Source organism: Typha latifolia, chromosome 2, assembly GCF_019914945.1.
Source record: "Typha latifolia isolate L0001 chromosome 2, TyphaL0001v2, whole genome shotgun sequence".
Taxonomy (NCBI): Eukaryota; Viridiplantae; Streptophyta; class Magnoliopsida; order Poales; family Typhaceae; genus Typha; species Typha latifolia.
The window spans coordinates 15,087,135-15,111,808 of record NC_133087.1 but is presented as its reverse complement, the minus strand read 5'-3'; the positions used below and the strand labels follow the sequence as shown (position 1 = coordinate 15,111,808).

Sequence of the window (24,674 nt, the reverse complement as noted above, 5' to 3'; positions counted from 1 at the left end):
AACAGACCTGTCTTTCTCTAATCAAATAAGCACGCTTATCAATAGGAATCTGCTCCCACCTAATAACCTGCAATGTGCAGTTGGTCAATCCCATGAGCAAAACATGATTTGGCTTGTTTATGAAAATCTCTATTTATGTCAACTCACATATTGTGCATAACAAAAGGCTTCATCACCACCCAAACATGATTTGAGGCTAGATAGAACTTCCTGAGAAGAAAATTTTCAGATTGTTCAGCTTTAAATGCAGCTGGAAGATGAGATAGAGACAAGTCATTGAAATGTGAAGAAATGAAGAATAGCAAACTCAGCGGTCTCATCATTCTGGTACTGCAAAGAAAAAGAGACAGTCAAACTTCTTCTATGACCTTCAAGAATCCTACTATAACTGTTTTTCTGACACTTGAATTATGGTTAAATTTATTTAAAGATGTCTGTCATATAAAACTGAATTTGCCATGGCAGCTCCAGGAGAACTGCAGCATATTATCAGTACGAGATGCATACATTTATTTAGGTTTTAGTACCAAATAGCACAAAAAGGAATTGCATATTTGCATCCCATTCGTACAAATTAGATAATCACTTTTCCAGAATACAGACCTCTTCTTGTTCTTTACTGTTCTATCCTCCTTTCTTTCACCTCTCGTCTCACAACTGCTTAATTAATCTCTACCCTTAGTATTCAAGTAAGGTGGTAAAGAGGTTTGGAATAAAGATGGGGAAGAGGATATGGGAAGGATGAACAATTGGTCACTAGGAATAGGATAAGGGGGTAGGAGGAACATTATTGGGTAGGCACAAACAACCCTCGATAGATGAGAATTAGACAAGAGGTGAGAAATTTGGAGTGAGAGAAGATAATATAGACAGAGGATGGAAGATAGAATATTAGGCCTTTTTGGATACATTTGTATACATATTTGAACAGAATATATATCTAAATGACATACAAATGCAACTATTATGTGCATAGCATGGGGAGTATCAAAATCACTTATAAAAAGAAAATATAGCTTCTGGAAAAGGAAAACCTTGCGTTTGTATGCTTTGCTCCTTAGACGCTCATCAATTGCAAAGCCAACCTGCAACCACAGAAAAGAAATGGAACCATGATTTACATTATATATTACCAGGATTCATTAAACCCTATATTTTAAATCATATCATGTAATAAACTAAAAATGTTACAGCTTTGCTGTCCGTCACAGTTTAAACATCACAATCATCACAAACGAATTCCAAGTAGAACTATGAAATATCTAACGTAATCATATAACGTTCGGGACCTGCATGTTGGAACTTGCAACAACAGTTTACTAGAATAATTGCGGCTGAGTAACCAATACTGCTCCAAAATTAGTACTAGCAAGTAGCAAAATTTTCTATATTGACACCAAACTCAAAAATCCTTTGTTCACAAAAGGTCAAATGTGATAGCTAGTCAAACAGATTTCACATGGCAAAGACAATGGAAAGCTACTGTCACCTGTAATAATCAATCTTTACCATCATTTTCTCTAAACCATCTAGGCTAATAACCATATATTTTAGGCCCTTTATCGAAAATGTTCGTTTAAAATTGCCCATAAAAAATGTGTGGTTATGCGGTGCCTGGAATGAATTAAACCATGGAAGTGTGCATATAGAGTGTTCCCATTGTTGAGAAATGTCACTATCCTACTATACTTTATAAGGAACAATGTACATGATAATTTAAACATAAAATATACCACATTATTATTATTATTTTTCAAGCAAGAAAAGCTTTCCTCAAATGATTTTCATTAAAATCTCTTGCACTGTAACCTTGAGAAAGCACATTATGTTCATGGTTCCCATTAATTTCTACACTGATTTTTTTTCAATAAAAAGTACCTTATCTAGCAAACGCTTTGGAAGCTGAAATGCCTTCTTTTTTGCCCAATGATGGAACAGATGAGATACAATAGATCTATCATCTGTACTGAACCTGTAAAAGACGAAGAGTCATGACTCAAGAGAGACCTTGGTGTAACCAATACCTACATCATCACTTCCTTAGCATACACCACAAGCAATAAGCCAATAATTAATACTAACCTCTTCAAAAAACCATTCGCAGGAGGCATTTGAGCCAATTCTGTAGGAAAACCTGAACACTCATTGTTTTCAAAAATAGGCATTCCAACTGACGGTTCACATCCAGAATTACTGTGATGAAGGGTTCTTGTCTCTGTCGGTCGCCCTATTTCTTCATAAGGTTCCGTGCCCTACAAAATGTTGTAATTAGCATGAAGCATATACATCAGTATGCAACTTCTATATGCCTCTTCTTGATGCCAAACTAAACTAAAAATTATAAGGAAGGTCACTTAAGCCACCCTATAAGAATTTAGGAGTCAAAGGGAAAAGGTTCAAAAAATGAGCAGATATCTTTTGGATCCTAAGATATAGCAGACAAGAAGAAACTGTGAGGCCAATAATCAAGTAAATTGAGAGATCCATCTCCTCCTTAATTAACATACTTATACATGTATATAGACAAATTTCCATTTGTCTCTTCTGCTTAGTTATTTCGGAGAAGACAAGTCAAAATTTGTCATTTTTCTCACTCATCTAGACAATCCCCATGCCTAGAGTTTTGGAGTGTTACTCTTAATCACATGAGCCTAAACTACAACCAAAAAGGTAGATTACCTTACCCACCAATAGCTATATGGATTTTGAGGTCACTCCCTCTATTGTCAAATTTTGCTGTGGATATCAACATGGCACCAATTTTTAGAAGGTTGATGTCATATGATACTACAGTCCAACACAAAAGAAATATCAATTATTCTAGACCCTTTACATCATTATATTGGGAATAAATTTCCACATGCACGATAAAATTAAGTAAAGCAAATCAACTACCGCATGACTCAATTTGCAAAACCTACTGAAGTAATTACAAGTGACAATAGGTTCTAGTCTAATGCCAATTCTATAGTAAGCAACGAGTGCAAAATTTAGATGAGACAAGTATTAGAGTTATTAGAATTTGTATCATTTAATTTATCTTATTTTATAGTGATCTTATATAAATAGGGCTAAGCCCTCTCTTTCACTCATGAAGAAATACTTCACCAAAATCCTCTACTCTTTTCCTCCCCTCTCTTCAAACCTATTCTAGATTTGGATCTATTATTGTTTTATGGTATCAGAGCTCACCAATCTGTAAGTCTTTTTTTCTTTAGCTACCCTTGGACTTCATCATTCCAAGCGAGCATCAATTTTTTTTTCTTCCTCAACGGAGGACTTCATCGTTGCCCGTCGCGCTGCCTATCGTCGCTGCCCATTCCATTCGAGCAGGTTGCTGCTGGAGGAGCAGCTCCTTCTTCACTAGTCACCTTCCTTGAGCTCGAGTTCGACCAAAATATTTTGCTGCCACCGGTGAGCTCTCTCAGTCGCCTTCTTCCTTCACCAGGAAGCCTAATTTTGCAGCTCAAGCTCTCCCATCGGAGAGAAGGTGGCCTTCACCGATCACCTTTCTTGAGCTCGACTTCAACCAAAAGCTTGTTGCTACCGTCAGTGACTTCACCGCCAAGAGCTCAGATCACATAGCCACCACCGCAAGTTCCAATCTTGCAGCAGTGAGCTCAAGCTCCATTTGCTGGTGAGCTCTCTCAACTCGGATCACAGAGCCACCACTAGCAAAGAAATCACCGTTGATCTCCATTTGCTATCAGCGAAGCCACCCATCAATGACTGGGTTGTTGCTTGTCCGACCATCTCCTCCCACTCACTCAAGCTCAGTGAAGGCTACACTTCTTGCTTCCATTCATCCAAACAGTGGAAATAAGGCAACTGCTTGACTGCAAACTGAGATTAATCTTTACGCACTCCAAATGTTCGACGAAAGGCCTGAGTGATAAAATCTTGAATCGCCCTAAAGGTGTGATAGATTTTCATCCCTTTCAATGGTCGATCATGAGAGTGTATCACTAGTCAAATTTCTTCTTGTCACTCAACGGGACTAGATCACATAGGCCTCTTCCATTGAGATCGTCCTTCACGGGCGACATTTTCTCGGGCACAACGACAGCATCTCTACGGGGTGTGCTCCCCCTCACACCATCATCTAGACCACTACTGTGGCTTTTTTTGAGTCTAACACACTTAAGACTGTTCAGTCCGAGGTTTTGTTTCCAGAGTATGATGAGTGGGCCCTGCGTGACATAGAAGTCTGCACCTACCTTATTCTACAGGTTGATCGATCATTTCGACCTCAGCTCCAGACCTTGTCTTCTGCTCAGGCCATCTAGACCTATCTCAGTCGTCGATTTGTTCAATCGAGTTTGATGTGTCGCTTTCAACTTCATCGCAACGCTCACGAGGCCAAATAGGGCCAGCTCACCATCCAAGATTTTTATGCCCGCATGACTGACTTTCTAACCGACTGACTCAATGGCTGCTCAACGCCATCATGACGAGGATCACTTGTTGGAGTTCCTATTTGCCCTTCATCCAGAATTTGAGAATTTCACTTGTCTTTTGTTGCACCGCTCCACTCTCCTCAACTTGGACAATACCATAGCTTAGCTACAGGCTGAGGAGCTTGGGCAACGTCTCTTGCCCTATCAGCATATTACACCTACACAGCCCCATGTCACCATAAATAGTGTGCTTGGTGCTACACCTGCCCCCCTATACCAATCTAACTTGACATTTCTACTATTGCTCATATCACTCATGTGTCAGGACGAGAGCATCACTCATCGCGACTTATGTGCACTCATTGTGGCTGTCCTGGTCATCTTGCTGCTCGCTGCTATCGACTTCATCCTAAGTTTGTTGCTCATTCTAGCAAGGGGATCAAGTAAGGACAAGAGTCTTCACTTGTCTTCCTCAACTGCTGGTCCAAGCACCAGTCCATCTCTTGACTCCACTAATCCCACTTTCAGTAGTGTGCAGCTCCAACAAATTCAGCAGCTCATTCATGGAGCTTTTAGCTTCACTAGCACCTCCACTTCGTCTTTTGCTACCTCTGGTATGACTAAACCCTAAATTTCTGACTCAGGTGCCTTACATCATATAACTAGCGACTCCTCCATTTTTACTAGCCTCACACCTGCCCCACTCGCTTTTTCTCATGTTCACACAGCTAATGTGGACTATTATCCTATCTCTCACATTGGTCACATCACCTCATCTACAGATCCTACTAGTCGTCTTATCTTATCTGATGTCTGGCTTGTTCCCAGCTTAACTATGAGTCTTATTTCTATTACTCAGCTTTCTGACTCTAGTTATACTATATCTTTCTCGTCTACTTCTTATGTTGTGCAAGACCCGTCTATAGGCTAAAAGGATTAGGATCGGTACAGCTGAGCCTTCCTCCCCTAGTAGTATTCCTCCAACAGTCTCATCCTCTACTGTGACAGTTCCTACACCTAACTGTCGTTATCTAGAGCGTGAGCATCGCCATCCTGACTGGTTATGGTTTTCGATGTCTTTCGCTACATACTCTCCCCAGTTTCACACCTTTCTTGTAACCATCTACTCCACTCCTCAACCTAAGTCATATCGTGAGGCCGTCTAGGTTCCAGAGTGACAGTAGGCCATGGCAGATGAGCTTCAGTCCTTTCAGCAGATGCGTACTTGGAATGTTGTCCCTTGCCCACCAGATATCGTGCATGTCAGCTGCAAATGGATCTTCAAGGTCAAGTATCAACCTGATGGATCCATTGCCAGGTACAAAGCTCGTCTAGTTGCTCGAGGCTTTACTCAAGAATATGGGATAGACTATGAGGAGACATTTGCTCTAGTGGCCCAGATGACTTCTGTCCGCACTCTTCTAGCCGTTGCTTCCAATCGCCAGTGGCTTTTATATCAAATGGATGTGAAGAATGCGTTTATTCATAGTCTTCTTGACGAGGAGGTATACATGGACCCTCACCTAGTTTCCTTCTTCCTCCAGGTCACATTTATCGTCTGCAACGAGCTATCTATGAGCTTAAGCAAACCCTTCTTGCCTGGTTTAATCGATTTCATAGTATTATAACAGACTACGAATTTCGGGAGAGCCCCTCTGAGCCATCTATGTTTCTACGGTCTTCTGCTCAGGGCCAGGCCAGGCCATCCTTCTTCTATATGTCGATGATATGATTATCACCGAAGATGACTCAGTTGATATCTACTTCCTTCAGCAGCATCTTCAACATCAGTTAGAGATGAAAGGCCTCAGTCCTCTTCGATATTTTTTGGGGATCAAAATTGCCCAATCATCTAATGCTCTTTTGCTGTCTTAGTAGAAGTATATTACTAACATTCTCAGTTCCACCACCATTACTGATACTCATCTTGCTGCTACTCCAGTTGAGCTTCATGTTAAGCTTCAACCCGATGATGGTCACCTTCTTCCAAATCCGACCAGATATCATCAACTTGTCGAGGCACTCATCTATCTAACCATTACTCGGCCTAATATCTCTCATGCAATTGGTCTTGTCACTCAGTTCATGTAGGCTTCTCGATTTGCCCATTATGCTGCTCTTATACCCATTCTTCGATACATAAGTGGCACCATCACTCACTCTCTTTTCATGCCATCGACTTCTATTTTGGCTCTGCGAGCATATTCTGATGCAGATTATGCTGGTGACAAATTTGATCAAAAATCTACTACTGGCTTCTGCATTTTCTTATGAGACTCCATGATTTTTTAGCGTAGCAAGAAGCAAAATATGGTATCTCTCTCCAGTACTAAGTCAGAGTATCATGCCATGTGTGCAGCGAATAAGGAGGTTGTTTGGCTTCATCGTCTCCTTAGTGATATAGGTATTTTCTTACACCTTCCAACCTCTCTTCGTGTCGACAATGATAGTGCTAAAAAATTAGCTAAAAATCATATTTTCTATGAGAAGACGAAACACATTAAAGTCGATATTCACTATACTTGCCAGGAGTACCGAGCTGGCACCATTTCGCTCCATCGCCTCAGCACTGAGGAGCAGATTGTCGACTTCTTCACGAAGTCGCTTCCCCTTCCTTGGTTTGAACATTTAGTTAGCAAACTCTTGATTTATGATCCACCTTGAGTTTGAGGGGGGGTTATTAGAGTTATTAGAATTTATATCATTTAATTTATCTTATTTTATAGTGATCTTGTATAAATAGGGCTGAACCATCTCTTTCACTCATGAAGAAATACTTCACCAAAATCCTCTGCTCTTTTCCTCTCCTCTCCAAACCCATTCTAGGTTTGGATCTCTTATTGTTTCAACAAGGAACACGAAAATACCAAGACTTGCATGGAAGGCTTAGATTTAGTAGAGTTATCTGTCTCACATTCTCATGGATTGTACTTTAGGCTCATGCAACTAGGAGCAACCTCAAAAATGAGAACAATAAAAGAAACTCCATTCATGATAATAATCTGAGCAAGCACACTCATGCAACTAGGAAAAACATCCAAACAGAAAAAAAAAATCCATTATTCTTGGTAATAATATGGATAAAGACAGAAAGATGATGAAATTGGATATGAGGATTATTCTTTCAGACTGACTGTGCAGAAGGACTATAATGTAATAAAAGTCTAACTGAACAATTCCAATCATAACTACGGTGTCTATTTTGTTAATAGATTTGAGGATCTAAATTAGTTAACTTTTACACGTCATAGAAATCTAGGTTAGACCAAGAGATATCTTCCTGTCTCTGGTTTATTTCATATGTGACAGAATTTTAAGTTTATTTTGAAAAATAAAGTGTCAGTCTCACTGATTATATTACCAACAATAATCTTGCATCTCACAGCCCCATCTTTCATTTTAACCTAAGTGGATGTCCAAGACCTTAGCTGTAAGAAAATTTTGGGAAAAAGAAAGGCATCCATCAAACCTAGAAGAAGATCAGCAGGTAAGGAGACAGAACTTTATAAGTTTAATGCTCACTTTGGATTTAAAGGGATAACATATGTGCAATCAGCTGAAAAGCCAAAGTGATATAAATCACAATTTTATCCAGTACTAATAGATGTTAAACTTTATACAAGTAAAATAAAATTTTCAGATGACAAATTTGTATTGAAAGGAGACACTGGAAAAGCTTCCACGCACCAGCAAAGATGAATCATGACGCAACATCTTCTTTTCTGAGATAAATTAAGTTTTCTAAATTGGATAATTTAAAACAGAAGATGTGAAATCATGCCGCTGACCTGGATCTCCAGAAGGTGAACAGGAAGTTCTTTGAGAAAACGTGAAGGTTGCAGCAACTAGTAATCAATATGCTTTAATCAGGAAAGGTAAAGAAGATACATAGCAGAAATCTATAGTGCACGTTACATTTAGAATATGGCATACCTGCCAATTATAATCCACAGTAACATATAAAATGTACAACTTCTTCCGGGCACGAGTCATTGCAACATAAAGTAATCTCCTTTCCTCCTAAAAGTTGTAGCCAAACATGTAAATGCAGCATGTAAGCAGATTCCTTTTGCAGCCAGAGAAAACAAAAATATGAAATAACACAGCCATACCTCGAGCATGGTCTCACCATCTTTTACAATCCCATTGTATTCATGCAACAAAGGAATTTCAGAGTCATTTGCCTGAAATTTATTAATACTTATTAATTACAAAAAGAAGTTCCTGGTGAATCAAATGCAAAGCCAATTATAGTAGCCATCCAAAGAGAGAATATATGCATATGTAATGGACTACCACATGACCAAAAATTTGAAAGATGAATTGCAGCGCGGCCAAACTTTCTTAACACTTAACGGTGGTGGTGCTGGTGATGTTAGTGGTGGTGAAACATTTTCAATATGCTATAAATAGTTCTCTAAACCAAAATAAGTCCCAAATGGAACGCTCTGAAAGAAATGAAAGGTTTAGTGCTTTTATGAAGACATACTGGGTCCTTGGATTCATAGGTCTTCTTTCACCATGAAAAATGTCAACCTATATCCAAACCAAAACAGAAGTCATGTATCTGCATGATATGCACCTCGACTCCCATCAGCCTTCTGTGGTTCTGACATTCATGTCTTTTCATTCTCTTGTTTAATAATGCTTTATTCAAGAACTGGTTCAGAGATATACAGTCAAACCTATAGCAGATACTACAAAATTATAATCTCCGATGAACCATATTTGTACACATATTGGCATTAATAGATGGAAGCAATGTTCTCCATGCCTAACATATGTACGACTTTTAGAAACATTTGGTTATTGTCAATAAGAATTTGCCAGGCTAAGACCTTTCTTGTCAATTAGAGTCTTCCTGCTTAGGACAGAAGCAATGTTCACAAAATAGTTGATTATCTGGAGATTTGAGAGCAGCAAATACATATTAAAAAGTATCACCCCAGAGAAAATGAAAAACATTAAATACAAAAGAAATAACAGCATTCTAATAGTTTATTTTATGTGCTCCAAGTATAAGGTATCTCTTCAAACAAGGCTCAGATCAGTCAGATTAAGCATTATCACAGAATTAAATATCACAAAATTTGATATTGTTGGATAGAAATTCTCAGCATTATTTTACTTTTCCTTGAAAAGTCCATAGATTGGAGAGGCATATGTACTTTAACAAAAATTGAAGAACTTCAAGAAGACACTTAAAAAGGGTTAAGCACAATAACACGTGACAACATTTATTCCAAGTTACATTTTACCTTCTGTCCTCTAGTATTTGCTTTGGGATGTTTAGTGTTAATGTATGACAAGTCCTTACCTAGTAGTAGACTACGCTTTTGTTGATGCAACACCCCAAAGTTTAAGCTTTTGGTTAATAGGTAATTTAACACCTACGACATTTAAATAATGGAAACTCAGAAGTCTACTGCAAATGTCAACTTTAATCCTATGTCAGACCAACAATGGAATGAAAGATCCCTTGCCAGCTCCACTTAAGTGCAATTTCATGCATCTTCTCTTGGGCCAAATGCATCATCCGGAGAGTCTAGTAAAACTTTACTGATCTAAAGAAAGGGCCAAATCCTTTAGCAAGGGTTCAATTGGTAATTATGCATTGATGCTTCTGAACTACAAAGCCTTACGCCAGCAATTAGAAGGAAGAAAACTGAACTTGAATAATGTCAAGTAGACCATCTCATGATCTATCACTGCATTTGCACATAACCAACAAAACTAAATTCCAAATAGCAGCGTGAGAAATAAATAAAATGCATGAGTATAATAGTAAAGTGACAACCAAAGACAACACAAACTACGAAACAAAATCTCTCTAAACTATACAATCATTTGGAGGTAATGCAGACAAAATAAAATGGCAAACTAATAGCAGCTTGAATTAAAAGTGCAATTGAACATTACATGAACATAACATTTCTAGTGTGAATTGTACCTTGACAATGAAAACAGTATCCCATTCTAAACCCTTGGACTGCAAAAATGAAAATTTGGCTCAGCATGCAATTATATCTTAAAGGAAAAGATGATAGAATTAACAAGCAAGAAAGCATGTGACTATTCTCATCGCAGTGACCTGATGAATAGTAGTCAACGTAACAGAGTTGTCATTTTCTCGCTTTAGAGAGCGGAAATTCTCAGTTTCTCTCAAAGAAATATAGTCTGTAAATGCCTTAAGGATATCAGCACAGCCTCTCTCTTTGCTCTTACTTTTATCCTCTGGATAAGCAAAATGCGTCGACAAGAAATCAGATATGTCATCCATTAAATATTGCAGGACCTGCAAAGCAACAACATACCAGCTAATTTGGTATACATCTCTTAAACTAAACAATAAGAACTGACATAAATCTCAGAAACCAATTAATTGTAAAAAATCTTACAGTATAGAGTAACATAGAGAAAATACACATAAGTATACTTGGAATTATCAATAAAAAGGGTTGAATCTACATGGACTGCTTGTCAAATTCCTAGCAGAAATCATTTCTTCTCGGTTGCATGCTTTTAAGCTTTCTTGGCTAGCCAACAACATGGATATAAATTAATCATACCAGAAATATTTTTCCAGATCCGCAAACCAAAGAAATGAGTAAAACTTAAAACTTCAGCAAATAAATTTTTACATTATTTGCTAACTTCGAAATTGTAAGATCTATCATAAACTTACAGATCGCAGGTCATTATCTTCATTCAACAGCTTTCCACCTTCCACATCAACAACTGCACGCTGTTCAAGCAGGTACTTCTACAAGCAAAAATGAAAATCTAAACTGGGGCTGGGAATATTAGACTTGGGAAGAAATGATGGGAAGCAGAAAATAACATAAGTTACTAAATGCAAATACTGCAGGCCTTTAAGAGAGAATAAAATAGAAAGGCCACAACAATCACAGAGCAAGGATTTATTTCAGTCACTTCACAAAAAGGCATGTAATCGAAGGTACTCCTGAAAAAATGGTAGTTGTGCAAACTGTTTCTTTTTTCCTTTCCTTTCTTCATAGATTTGTTAGACTCATTGGTTTACACGAGGAAAAAAATAACTGGAAACATTTGAAAATATGAGTCCATTCACCTTGAGCTGATAAGCTCATTCCATACTACTTTTTCTGTGTGTTGGAGGTTGAGGATTTGGTTTGGTGTGTGTGTGGGGGTGGTGGTGGTGGTGGTGGGGGGAGTTGGTAAAAGTTCCATAGTACACCTTAATGATGGTGATTTAATTTAATATGCATATAAACCAATATGGACAGGGTTTCCCTACAGTGGGAAGATGGCTTCTTAATCTTATCCAATGGCCTGAGGCAAAGAAGAGATAAACACGTCAACAGAACATGTATGATTCAGGATTTTCTAAAGCATCTGTCTTCAGCAAACATGGACACAAATCAACACAGCATGACACACTTGTTGAAGCTCCAGATAAGTGCACTATGACTTCAGCAGAAAATAGATTAAAAGTTCCTAGCAGGTATCGGGATGGTAATATTCAAGTTTCCTATATACTAAACAGTCAACACTAAAGTGTTTGGATACTTTCAAGTATTTTAATGTTTCATTTAGGGTAATGCCATGCATCATTTGGCCAAAAACCTCTAGTATTCAAGTTCCAATAGGCTCTATAGAATAGGTAGACGACCTACCTGATTGACAATCATTTATCACTTCCAAGACCACTTTGATATTACATTTTAGAAAGATGAATATTTTTTTGATTGCCTCAAAGATCCATGATCCGAATCTAAGAGTTTGCAACAATCGTTGAAGTTAAAAGCAACGACTGTCGTGCCACAGGCACGAACCGTGCCGGCACGGCACTTGCCGGCCGTGCCGTAAGAGATTGAGAGAAAGAGGTAAGGAATACTCACATTTGCCTTTGTAGTCACTGTCGCTGTCGCTCGCCGCCGCTTGCCGATCGCCACTCGCCGTGGCCGTCACTTCGTCAGGTGCCCTATGATCCGAATCTAAACCTGCAACTTAAATTTTTAACCCCTCTCCCGATCTCACTCTCTGTCTTGATCTTTCTTCTCCCTCGGGCGGGCTAGGGCACCCGACGAAGCGACGGCCACGGCGAGCGGCGATCGACGATCGGTGGCGAGGTCAATGGTGAGTGGCAATGCTATTAGGAGGGGTGCCGTGTGGCACCCTCGTGCCATGTGCCGGTACGCCGCCGGCACGGCCATCCATGGTTAAAAGTTTTAATTATTAACTAGAGATGCGACTAGCATATGCATGTGCACCAGCAAACCAGCCGGAGAGGACAGATTATTGTTGGAAAACTAAACCACCCACGTCCTAGCACAATATAGCAGTAACTTAAGTCCTTCCAAGCTGGCAGATGACCTGGATGACAGAAAATCTCAATGCCAACCATTTATTCTCATGACTTAAAAGACTACAAAATACTTATTTACATTTCTATAAGCCGTATAGCCTATACTATAGGGCAAACGTACAAAATTGCAAAGAAAGAAAATCTAAATCACAGCAATAGAAAATTACAGATTCCCTTGTGTAATGTAACTATTCAAAATAACATAAATTCAGTTAAAAATTCCTTCAGGAAGACAAAAATGCTAACAGTGACAGACAAAGATAGCTGCATCTAGACAAATGATAGTTTTCAGTAAAAGCATATCTATCTTCCAACAATTCATGCAAAACAAAGGAAAGGAGAAAAGGTGTAAATAAAGTATATTGGTTACATATGACATTGATTCAAGAATCAAGATTAAACCTGAGGTAACACATCTGCCACTGAAGAAATGACAACCGAAATTGCTTGTTCCTAAGAGCACAAAAACAGGCAGAGCTTATTAAAATATACAAACATCATACTGCAGTCAGGGCAGTAAATTTGAAGGTAAAGATACCAAAAAGAGCTTATTCGCATTGATAAAATGTGAAACAGAACAATTCACCACTGCCTTCAAATACACATTGCTTTAAAATGAACATGAAGTATTAAAAGAGAAAGCATAAGGAAGTTCCTAATGCCAAAACTGATAATTGAGAAGAACAAACTGATGGTAAGAAATTTCAGCAATAAATAATTTAATGAATAGAATCATTCAGAATGATAACTGTCAATCCCTTTGATGAAACTTCTAAACCAAAGTAACAGAAGAACATAGGAAAAGAATCAAGGCGTCACAATAATAGCAAGTCATTCATGTAAATGTTTCAAATTTGGTCTTAGAGCGCATTCCTTACCATTGCAACATCACATAATTAGGTCAACCTAATCTATCTCTCTCCCTCTCTTTTTTTTTGGCATTTAAATGTGACAATAATATGTCAACGAGTAAATCAAGGGAGCTTTCTTCCAAAAATTTCCTCATGTATTCTGAGATTCAAAAGCGACAAGTAGAAATTCTGGCCTTACTCCTTGACCTTCAAAATTTACCACCTCTCAGGGGCAGAAAAAACCTCTTGTTTTAAGTTGGTATAATAATGAGTTATTTTGGTTTGAACTCCCTACAATCCTTGCATACCACTTGCTTATATAAGTTATGAAGTCTACATTGTACAATCAAACCCCAGAACATATTCCACTTTCTTGGTCCTTACAATTATCATCTACTTCCTGATGAACCCCTGTCACTCTCTCATTGGACGCAAAATGTACCAATTAAATTATTCACTGACCTTACCTTAGTAATAAAAGTCATATAATATGAAAGTAGCAGATCAATCCCTCTGATTGTGGTTCTTCTGCATACAAAGTAGGCATCAAGTCCCTTTAAAAATGGATTCTTAATTAATGTTGGGCACTCATTCAGCAAGACAAGGAGAAAATTTTAAAACATAACATAGAATAGGTACAGTGGATATAGAAAGCTGAAGCTCACTAGTTTCTTACCCTTTGTACAAGTTTTGATAGCATATCTAGTGTTGATAAAACTTTACGTCCCTGAGTTAGCTGAGTCCTACAACCATCAGAATCAGCATATGTTCGGAATAGAAAATTTCCTTGATGACATGAGAAGGACAAATTTCTAACGCAAACTCAATACAAACTGAACGAGTACTAAAGTAAAAGGTAATACATGAAAATAATAACATAATTATATGCTCAAAGGAACTATCTATCATGTTCATACATCATACACAAATATATAATGAAAGGGTTCTCTTACTTGCAGTTCATTTGACGGTATACATGGTGTTTTTATAGGAAACCATAAAATTTGGAACACAAGTTCAGTGTTCATTAACATAAAGAGGGGTATACCTAAATACCAAATGAGTGGATGCTAGCGGAAGCAATTTTTAGTTCCCCCAATAAAACTAATATGATAGCAATAGATTTGGGCAAATCAAATACTACCAAAACTAATATCAATACCCCAAAAAAAATATCTTTAACCACAGTGCTACATGTAGAGAACTTCTAAACACCTAAGATAACCACAAATAAGAACTCCAAATTCAAACCACAAAGAGAAAAAGAAATAGAGACAAAATTTACGTGGTTCGACAACATGCCTACGACCACGGGCAGAACAATCTTCAATCCACTAAGCAAATCACAAAATATAAAAAGTTTTAAGCTCTAATCTCACTCTAAACAATGATAGCTCTCCCTTCCAATTTTTCTCTTATGCAAAATGCACACAATAAACCCTAAAACCCAACATTTCTATTTATAAGGCTAACTAAAAGCTGCCGAAAATCTAGCCTAATCTAGAGTGCATGAGGGTGTTCAAATGCCTGTGGGGCCGTTCAAACGCCTACAGAGTGCAAATCCTCTCGAAAAATTGCGTTTGAACGCCCCGACATATATTCACATACCGTTCTTAAAGCCAAATCAACATGAATAACATAAAAAGGGATATACCCGTATATCCGACCAGGCAAAGCAATATCCAACTGTGAATAATTTAGGTCAAGAAAAAAAGTCTTCTTCTCTATTGCTTAACAAGGTTTATATAGTGTACATCTTTCAAATAGGCCCTCAATTTATTACATAATAGCATTAATCTAACTCTCAGCACTCCCCCTCAAGATGGACAAAAAATATCAACCAAGCCCATCTTGTCACATAATCTAGAAAGACCTAACGAGCTAAGACCCTTGGTGAGGCAATCTGCCACTTGATATTCAGTCGAGACATAACTTACTTCAATAGTCCTCCACCTAGCTTCTCCTTGATAAAAAAAAACCTATCGATCCCAATGTGCTTGGTTCTATCATGTGGCACCGAGTTGTTGGCAATGCTAATGGCTGACCTGTTATCACATAAGAGTCTCATGTGACTACCTTTGTCTATCTTTAATTCCACCAGAAGAGCCATTGCTCTATACTCAGCTTCAGCTGTAGACCGTGCTACCACTGATTGCTTCTTGCTCATCCAGGAAACCAAGTTACCTCCCACAAAGACGCAATACCCCGAGGTGGTCCTTCTGCCATCGATGCAACTTGCCTAATCAGAATCACTAGAAGCCTCAATGTTTAAGTGACCATTATTCTTGAACAACAATCCTTTTCCTAGAGAACCCTTCAAATACCTTAGGATGTGGTAAATTGCATCCAAATGGCCTTTCCTTGGGTCATGCATGTAGCGGCTCATTATTTAATAAGCATAGAATGACAACTCACTTGTCATTTCTGAAATGACAACTTATTTATCATTTTTAAAAATTGGAATGATAACTCATACCTAATTTTCGTTTGGTCATTCTCTAATTTCAATCAAATCATGTATTATTATATTTTATCATCTAATCTTATTTCTTTTTGTCTTTTTCTTATTTCCATCCATTAAATATTTCTAAAATTCTCATGTTAAACACAATTGTGTTTAACACTTCTCTCTCAACTCCAACTGTAGCCTTTCTTATTCTATCTTTCTCTCTTTTTATTTTCTTAATAACTTCCTACTCCAATGATCTTATTTGATGGTGGCACGGCCATCTTTACCAAAAACATCTCTAAATATTCTAAATTTTTTATTAAAAATATTATAAATGCGTGCCACTAGCACCGGGGGGGAGTGCCACTGGCACGGCCATCGTTGATTGAGAGAGAAAAGTGTTAAACACAATTGTGTTTAACATAAGAGTTTTAGAAATATTTAATGGATGACAATAAAAAAAAAAGATAAAAAAGAAATAAGATTAGATTACAAAATATGATAATACATGATTTGATTGAAATTAGAGATGACAAACAAAAATTAGGCATGAGTTGTCATTCCAATTTTAAAAAATAACAAATGAGCTGTTATTCCAAAAATGACAAATGAGTTGCCATTCCATGTTTGTTAAATAATGATTATAAAAATTAAAGAATGACAAATGACAAAAATTAATTTATGATGATTTATAAAAAATAAAAAAAAAGTTACAAAAAATGAGCTCCACATGTCATATCACATTTGTTAAGAAAATTAGTAAAATTAATTTGATAAAGATTGATAAAAATAGAAAAAAAATTTAAAAAAAATTATCTCTACATTAGCACATGACCGGCACAAGGTCGTATCGGACAACACACAGCCATGCCAAATCGACACGGGGGCGTGCCAAGTGTTGTGCCTCTACTAGCACGACCATCCATGAGTCTAACTATATCCCTTTGCCACCAATCGTGCCTTGTAGCATTCGACGTTCCCTTCTAGGGTCTACTTCACTGTAAAGGCCCATTTGCACTTGACTATCTTTTTCCCACCAGTAGTGACACAGGTTCCCATGTCCCATTTTTTTCGAGGGCCCTAAGTTCCTCCAACATGGCAGCCCGCCACTTTGGATCTCCCTTTGCTACCTACCAACACTTGGGTATAGAAATCATGTCCAAAGAAGCAATGAATGCTCTATACATAGGTGATATGTTAGAATATAAGATAAAGTGAGCAATGCCAAGATGAAAACTATAGCGATCGAGAGGATTTCTCGCATTGCTACAAGAGGTCCACCCCAATGCAATAGAAGGAGAAAAGTGAGGAATCATCTCACTGGAATCAGAGGTATCTGTGGAGGGCAATATCGGTCATCAAGAGTTGTGGCAGGCCGAGACAAGGGACTTTGAGGCACATCAATATCAACCGACACAGGCATAGGACCCTCATTCTGCTTCCTACTCCTCCTGTACACTCTCAACTCCCCATGAGTTTGATTTTCCTACTCTTGGCTTCTATCTTCCGACTCATGTTCACCCGACTTACCCATAAGGCAAGGGCACGGGATAGATCCCCCAGTCACCTGAGTCTCACCACCGCTATTCTCCCCATCTTGCCTAATGCCACTAGTATCATGCGAGTCGTCAAAAGGTGAGGTGACATTTGAGGAGTAGTACGGCTCTAGCTCTCGGAAGGTGACATCCATGCTCACAAACAGCTTCCGTTCCACTGGATTCCAAAAGACATCCCTTCTGAGTGGCAGAGCAGCCCACAAAGATACACTTCACCACTCTACAATCCAATTTTCCCACTTTTGGTCTGTTGTCTTTCACAAAACGCACATAGCCAAAGACTTTTAAAAGAAGAATGCACTTATTCTCTCCTTTCGACATGGAGTCTTCCACTTCAACACCGTAAAGGGCACCCTATTGATTAAGAATGCGGTTGTCAAGACCGTTTGTCCCCATAAATGTTTTGAAACATGGAGATCGTCATGCATCGGGCTACCTCCAGTAGATGTCTATTCTTTCTCTCCATCACATCATTCTGAGCTAGTATGTAAGAGCATGTAATCTAATAATGTATCCCATGAGCTGACAAATACTCCTCTAGGGCCTTGTTTGTATATTTTGTCCCATTATCAGACCTCAATACCTTCACCACTGCACCATATTGAGGCTGAACTACCTTATGGAAATCATCAAAACAAGCAAGCACATTACTCTTATTTTTCATCAAGTACAACCAAGTAACACGAGTATAACAATCAATGAAAATCACAAAAAAAAATCAATAGCCATTAATAGAAGTTGTGGAGCAAGGCCCCCATACATCAGAGTGTATCAAATTCACATGCATCACACACTAATTTCTTTTTGTCATCTTTCTCATACATAGACGGATATAAAAGACTTAGTAAACTAAAAGAAGAATGCCCCATGCGTTAATGGTGTAATAGCAACTCATCCTCCACGCTTCCACTTGGTCCTCTTGCCTCTCCTCTATCCACCATCGATGCCAATGTTGTCTCCATTCCCTCTCTGTCCAAGTATCACAACCCACTATGCCATGTGCCAATCCCCTTCTCTTGAAAGATCACCTTAGGAATATCAAAGGAAACAATGCATTTGAGTTTAAGAATAATGGCACCAACAGGTAGCAGGTTTACAGGAAATGGAGCATGCAACACATTAGAAAGGGTCATGGACTTGGTACATTTAACGATACCCTTGCCCACAACAGGCTATGCGGTAAAATCGGCAATTTGAATGCTTTCCGAAGCTGCTAGGTGAGTGTAAGAAACTCATGTTGAGCTCTTGTGACATGTCAAGATGCACCATAATCTACTATCCATTCTGATGTTCTTATAGTGGGTATAGATGCAAGTGCATGTGCATGAGTAACTGTGTCTAAGTGAGCATAAGTGGCAATGTTACCCCTAGATGAAGAAGGTGTGAAGGCTTCATTAGCAGTGACCTTGCTATCATCACTAGTCAGCTTCATCCTCCATATCTCTAGAATCACGTGTTCTTCCGCCAAGTAGGTCAAGTGAGTCTCCTCCTCATCAGTCACCATCAGATTGGCCCTATACCCTCCAAATGAGTCACCTCTGCCTCCTCGTTGACCACCACAGCCACGTCCACAGCTGTTAAGCTGTCCTCGTCCACCAGCCTCTCTCTAGGAGGCTTTGGGCAAACCCTACTCAAATGGCCCACCTCACCACAGTTGTAACATTTGCGAGTCTCACTATAGCTTGGTTTCAATGTCGCCAAGGCCGATCGCATCCCTGGAAGCCCAGAGGCATCAAATAGTAACTTCATCCGAATCATAGTTGCAATTGCCTCAGCAAGTATGGGAATCTTCTTTTGAAACAGAAGAACAACCCTCCTTTGATAAAATGCAGAATTGTGGTGCTTCAAGAACTGCATAGTCCTCCTTTGTGTAAAAACCTCCCTACTCTTACATTCAGATCTCTGCACGTTGTCACAAGTAAAAAATGGTCATAATCAGTCCAACGGCGCTCCAGTTCTATGGCATACTCCTAATCAATCCTATTTTCCTAGAAAACCACGTCTATCTCCTGCTCAATGTAGGACACCCTGAATGCCATCAACTGTGGTGGCAATCGATGGGACCATGAAGTTGAGCAGCGAACTATACAGTGACATGTGTATAGCTCTCCAAGTCTTCCACTCAGCAATCCTTTGTCTTGGCTCTTCCTCCTCTCTTGTTAAATAACCCTCAAGGCCTCTTCCCACCATGGCACCTATGATCCATCTTGACCAACTTAAATACACAATGGGTCCATCAAGCTTCAGATCCACTAGAAGGAGCCTCAGCCTGCTTTATTAGATTCATCAACACCTACACATCATCCTCATCTAGTTTCCCGAAGAGCTTCTCCATCATATCAACCTTTCCTTCACAGTCACCGTGCCATGGGAGAAGAGCCATGCCCTTTCACGTGGGTTTCACCATCAACTTCCACAACTGCCTCGATGGTCAACATTGACTAAGTGAGAGGAGATGGCTAGAGCGCCTCCATCAGCTAGGGAAGCCAAGGAGTCTACATGCCATTTCTGGTGTGTTTTCTCAATCAATATTGGCCGTACGCAAATCTTTAACTCAAGATTCAAGCCAAATGCCTACAGGCCAAATACTTTCCCAAAAAAGGTGTGTCGCACCAACACAACCATGCATGTATAAGCACTATAGGCAGAGGAAAATACCCTTGATAAATAAATACAAAACAAGATAATACAAGGCAAGGATGGGAAAAAGGAAAAATACTTTTATGAAGTATTGCTAGTCTTCTGATATGAAGTATCTTGATTTCTCCAAAAACAGTGATACTGCTCCATTAGCATAGAACATGCAGTGCAGGACATAGATCGACAAAATTGAACACAAGCATACAAAAAATGGACACAATCATAACAAATGATACAGAACCTTTTAAAAGTACCCGAGATTTTCGCATTGAATATGTCTCTGGCAGCTGATAAAAAACTGCACTTCCTTGCTAAAGATATCTTTTCAACATAATCGACAACCTGCAGGATGCAAGTCAAAGATTCAACAAAAAACAAAACAAAAGGACCAACAGAAGAACTACTTAAAAAGGAAGAATAGATTAATACACAAGAAACAAGAAAGCGGCAAAAAGGAAAGAGAGAAAAATAAAAAATAAATAACTATATTACACCTTTTTCTTTTCTTCTTTATCACCAGGGAGAAGTGCTTTAAAGGCTTGACGAGATGGGCCATCATCATACCACGGCATTGTTGTTCTAAGTATTGCCATAATGGATTTGATTACCTATTTGAAAAACCACCTAATAAACTCTCTTTGCGGAACAGAAGGCATCAATTTGAACAGCTAAGTAACAATGTAAGGAGTTCCATAGAAAATAAGTGAACAATGAAACGAAACATTGAGAACTTCTTGCCTTGCAAGGTCTTGATAGATTCTATACAATTAAATCCCAGTAAAATAAATGCATTCATAATATGAGCCCACATGCAAATGGAAGAGACACCTAAATGCTCAATGACGTTGAGAAAAAGACTATATCATAAACACAAGACTAAGCCGCTGAAGGTCCAAAATTCTCTATCAAGTAAAGCTTTATGGTGGTTATAGTTTATCTTATCATTTACTAACTTAAACTTTCAAAGCCGAAATAATTTGGATTTCGTGAACCACCTTATTGACACTCTTGTTCAGTTGTTCATCGCTCAAATAATCCTTCAGAAAGACAGTCCCAACACTTGAGGTAATAAATATTGGACTGCACATAACATCTGCAAATCTTGATGAAGTACTCTTTAGTTTCAGTGAACGCAATGGACCTACAGCCAACTGCTAGGTTTCTTCTTAAGCTTTAAGATCTATGGTTCTTATATGCTACAAAATAAAAACTAACAGAGATCCACGAGTAGGTCAGGTAGAGCTGCTAGAACATCTCAGCTGATAAAAGCAAGAGTAATGTAGAACCTTTTTCCTGTAGAAGGCCACACCGTGAACATTGAAGGGGATTCTCCTGTTGCGGAAGGACATCTGGAATGCTTTACCAGATATCTACACATAGTAAGATCAGGACACATAGTAGAAAGTATACCAAAACATGATGGTTATATAAGCATATATACCTGTCTTCTGTAAAGGACAGCTACATTTCCAAAGGTGCAGCCATCAGTTGAACTATTAGACGTAATCTCTATTATTTTATCAACAACAAAAGCGCACTGTGCATCCTCATTGCTACACTCCTTAACAGTGATATAAAAAGTGTCAAGGATTAAACAGAATACTGAAGAATTGTGATCTTTAACCAGATATATAATATATTGATGTTCCTAGCAAAAGAACTTTGACTAGGATACTTTACAGCCAGTAGGATTATCAGTCTCGACATCTTTAAGATGACATCTCTTAATATTATTATGAATAAGAGATGATGACGCCTCAACAATAGACCGCGTAGAGCGATAATTTTTATTCAACCTAACCTGCAGTCATAAACATAAGTTGATATATCTTGAAAAGTAAGAGAACTTTATCAGAAAGTTGAGCTCACTAGTCCATAGGACATCACATTCACTGAAAAAAAAAACAACTCAAGGGGAAAAAACCAAGACCTCTTTGTGACTAGGAAAGTCCCTACGAAATGAATCAAATCCTGAAACATCGGCACCATTGAAGCTGAATATGGACTGGATAAGAGATTAAAAGTCAAGCAACATAACATAGGATCTATTAAAAAGGAAATATAACCATATAACTATAAATGGGTTATGTAAAGGTAAAGGAAACACGTATATCATAGCTTGTGTACCTGATCATCATCGCCTACGATAGTTACATGGTTATGGGAAGCAAGAATTCTTAGAAGACTATATTGTGTGGAACTTGTATCCTGAAACTCATCTACCATTACTGCCCTCCATGTATCCAAAGACTTGTTATGCACTAGAATGTTTATAAACAAAAGTATTAGAAAGACAAAAATGTCAGATACTGCCAATGTAAGGTAATGACGCTAACAAGTTAACAACCTTCAGGGAAATCAGTTAGCAGCCTAATTGAGGAGCTAATGAAATCGTGGTAGTCTAGAGCATTGCATGATCTGAGTATTTCATTATAGTGTCTAAGAACCAAAGCCTGAATCAGCCAAGCAGAAAATTTGAACTGTTATAAAATTTAGCATCACATGATAAAGGACTAGTAGAGATTGGCTTACTCCTATCATATCACCCATTTTTTCATATTCATCGGAAGTTTTCCCAGAAGCCTTAGCCTGGCAATAAGTATGTAAATTGTATTAGCCACAAAAAATTAACGAAAATAATGTTGTTGTATGATCATGCCGTTACCACAATCCATTCATTATCTGAACTAGTAGTAGAGAATCAATATCACTTAAGGCCTCAAATATTATAAACATATGTAGCTATAGATATCACTACTTCACTAGTCATGACACCTCTCCAAAAGCAGCAAACAGATATAGGCACTTCTCCTCAAATAAGATGAAGATAATTGAACCTGTACAAGTAAGATCAATGAAATCTAAAGATTCTAAATGGTAGCTGCTGAGGCAACAAGACAAAGGTTCACAGGATGTCAAAGTAGTCTTCAAGATCAAACAGAACGGACAGTAGGTCAAGCTTCACAGTACTGGTAGACTGAATATACCATGTTTCAGCAGATTATATCACATATCTTGGCAACCTAACATAATATCTGTGTCAAATATAAACATAATAAATTGAAGGTGCTGAAAATGGACCTGTGTCACAAACTTTTGCCACTTCTTTGATTTCTGTTTAAAAGATTTTGCAACATCATCGGTAGAAAATTGATCAAGCTGTTCAGCTGCAGTTTCTCCTCCATTCCTTTCTCCACTCTCCACTAGACGCAGTGCCTCAACAACTGCTTTTCTCTGTTGCCCATGTCCATATATTAAAAACTCAGCTGTGCGGTCCAACCTTCACCATATTAAAGACATATTCATAATTCAACTCTATCAATAGCCATATAATTCATACATGCAACAAGGTGAATTACTTCATAATAAATGAGCATGACCGTGAGATGTAAAAGATTTCCTGTTAAAGAAAAAAAAAAATATTGACATACTTTTCCGCGTGAGACCTACAGAGCTGCAGACAGAACGAGTGAAATGTGCTGATCGCGAGCTCCTTGGCAACCGCTTTTCCTACCACTGCTCCTATTCGGTCCCTCATCTCAGATGCCGCAGCGGTGGTGAAGGTCATCGCAAGAATGTTGGAGGGATGAACCCCCTAAACAAAAGAAAAGGAAAGGTAGATTATTGTCTAACGAGTATCTGAATAATAGAAGAAAATAAAATTCCAGAAATAATCAAAAAGCTAGAATATTACCTCTTTGAGTAGGGTAAGCACTCGCCCAACCATAGTAGAAGTCTTTACATCCAGCAGTTATAAATCATCAACAGCACATGAAAGCAGAATAGAAATCAAGAAAACCAAAAATAGGGCCTTTTTTTCCTAATTTCAAGAAACGATGATGGCAATACCTTCCCGCTTCCCGGCCCCGCAACAATCATCAAGGGAACCGAGATATCGCTACACGCCGCCTCCCTTTGCACATCATTCAGGGAAGATAGGTAGTCGCAGTACTTGTCAGGCACAGAACCGTCATCCGGACTCACCTCCTCCCCGCTCTCCTCCGGGATCGGCCTCTCCTTCTTCGCCGTGGACCGCTCCTCGCAGATAGCATCCACTTCTCGCAAGAACGCCTCGTCGAGATCCTCGTCAAGATCGCCGCTCGCCCGATGCACGCTGCAAGAACCGGGGGGCTTTAAAGGGGTCGAGTAGCCGTCTTCTTGTTCGCGGGCCGCGTTGTTGTTGATCTCCGAGAGAGGGTTCCTGGTGCTGCATCTGGGAGGAGGACGAGGAGGAAGAGGGTGTTAAATGTGAAACAAGATCGAAGAAAACGATGAGAGGAGAGGACGGACTTGGAGAAGGGGGAAGGAGAGAGAGATTCTTGGGGTCTTTTGCAAGGGAGGAAAGGCTTCGCCGATTGGTAATGGTGGGGGATTCGGGACCGGAGGGGAGAGTTGTTCTCCATTTTTCATGAGAGAGAGAAGAAGCTTGGCGAA

At 38.8% G+C, this 24,674-nt stretch overlaps 1 protein-coding gene across 1 annotated transcript in view; it reads right to left on the bottom strand.

Annotated features, from left to right (window-relative positions):
- LOC140781690 (ATP-dependent DNA helicase SRS2-like protein At4g25120) overlaps positions 1–24,674 on the bottom strand; it is a 26,100-nt gene extending 1,426 nt beyond the window's left edge. The window contains exons 1-27 of the mRNA XM_073127787.1: positions 24,531–24,674; positions 24,090–24,453; positions 23,935–23,976; positions 23,672–23,835; positions 23,322–23,520; positions 22,773–22,829; positions 22,588–22,693; positions 22,368–22,501; positions 22,171–22,245; positions 21,916–22,041; positions 21,682–21,801; positions 21,527–21,610; positions 20,735–20,848; positions 20,482–20,582; positions 14,272–14,338; positions 13,147–13,197; positions 11,083–11,160; positions 10,489–10,692; positions 10,348–10,386; positions 8,510–8,581; positions 8,331–8,417; positions 8,186–8,242; positions 2,083–2,252; positions 1,879–1,972; positions 1,035–1,085; positions 148–210; positions 8–67 (exon numbers count right to left, since the gene is read on the bottom strand). Of these exons, the coding sequence (XP_072983888.1) occupies positions 8–67; positions 148–210; positions 1,035–1,085; positions 1,879–1,972; positions 2,083–2,252; positions 8,186–8,242; positions 8,331–8,417; positions 8,510–8,581; positions 10,348–10,386; positions 10,489–10,692; positions 11,083–11,160; positions 13,147–13,197; positions 14,272–14,338; positions 20,482–20,582; positions 20,735–20,848; positions 21,527–21,610; positions 21,682–21,801; positions 21,916–22,041; positions 22,171–22,245; positions 22,368–22,501; positions 22,588–22,693; positions 22,773–22,829; positions 23,322–23,520; positions 23,672–23,835; positions 23,935–23,976; positions 24,090–24,453; positions 24,531–24,643 (2,892 nt within the window). The 5' untranslated portion in view covers positions 24,644–24,674. The remainder of the gene's footprint in view (positions 1–7; positions 68–147; positions 211–1,034; positions 1,086–1,878; positions 1,973–2,082; positions 2,253–8,185; positions 8,243–8,330; positions 8,418–8,509; positions 8,582–10,347; positions 10,387–10,488; positions 10,693–11,082; positions 11,161–13,146; positions 13,198–14,271; positions 14,339–20,481; positions 20,583–20,734; positions 20,849–21,526; positions 21,611–21,681; positions 21,802–21,915; positions 22,042–22,170; positions 22,246–22,367; positions 22,502–22,587; positions 22,694–22,772; positions 22,830–23,321; positions 23,521–23,671; positions 23,836–23,934; positions 23,977–24,089; positions 24,454–24,530) is intronic.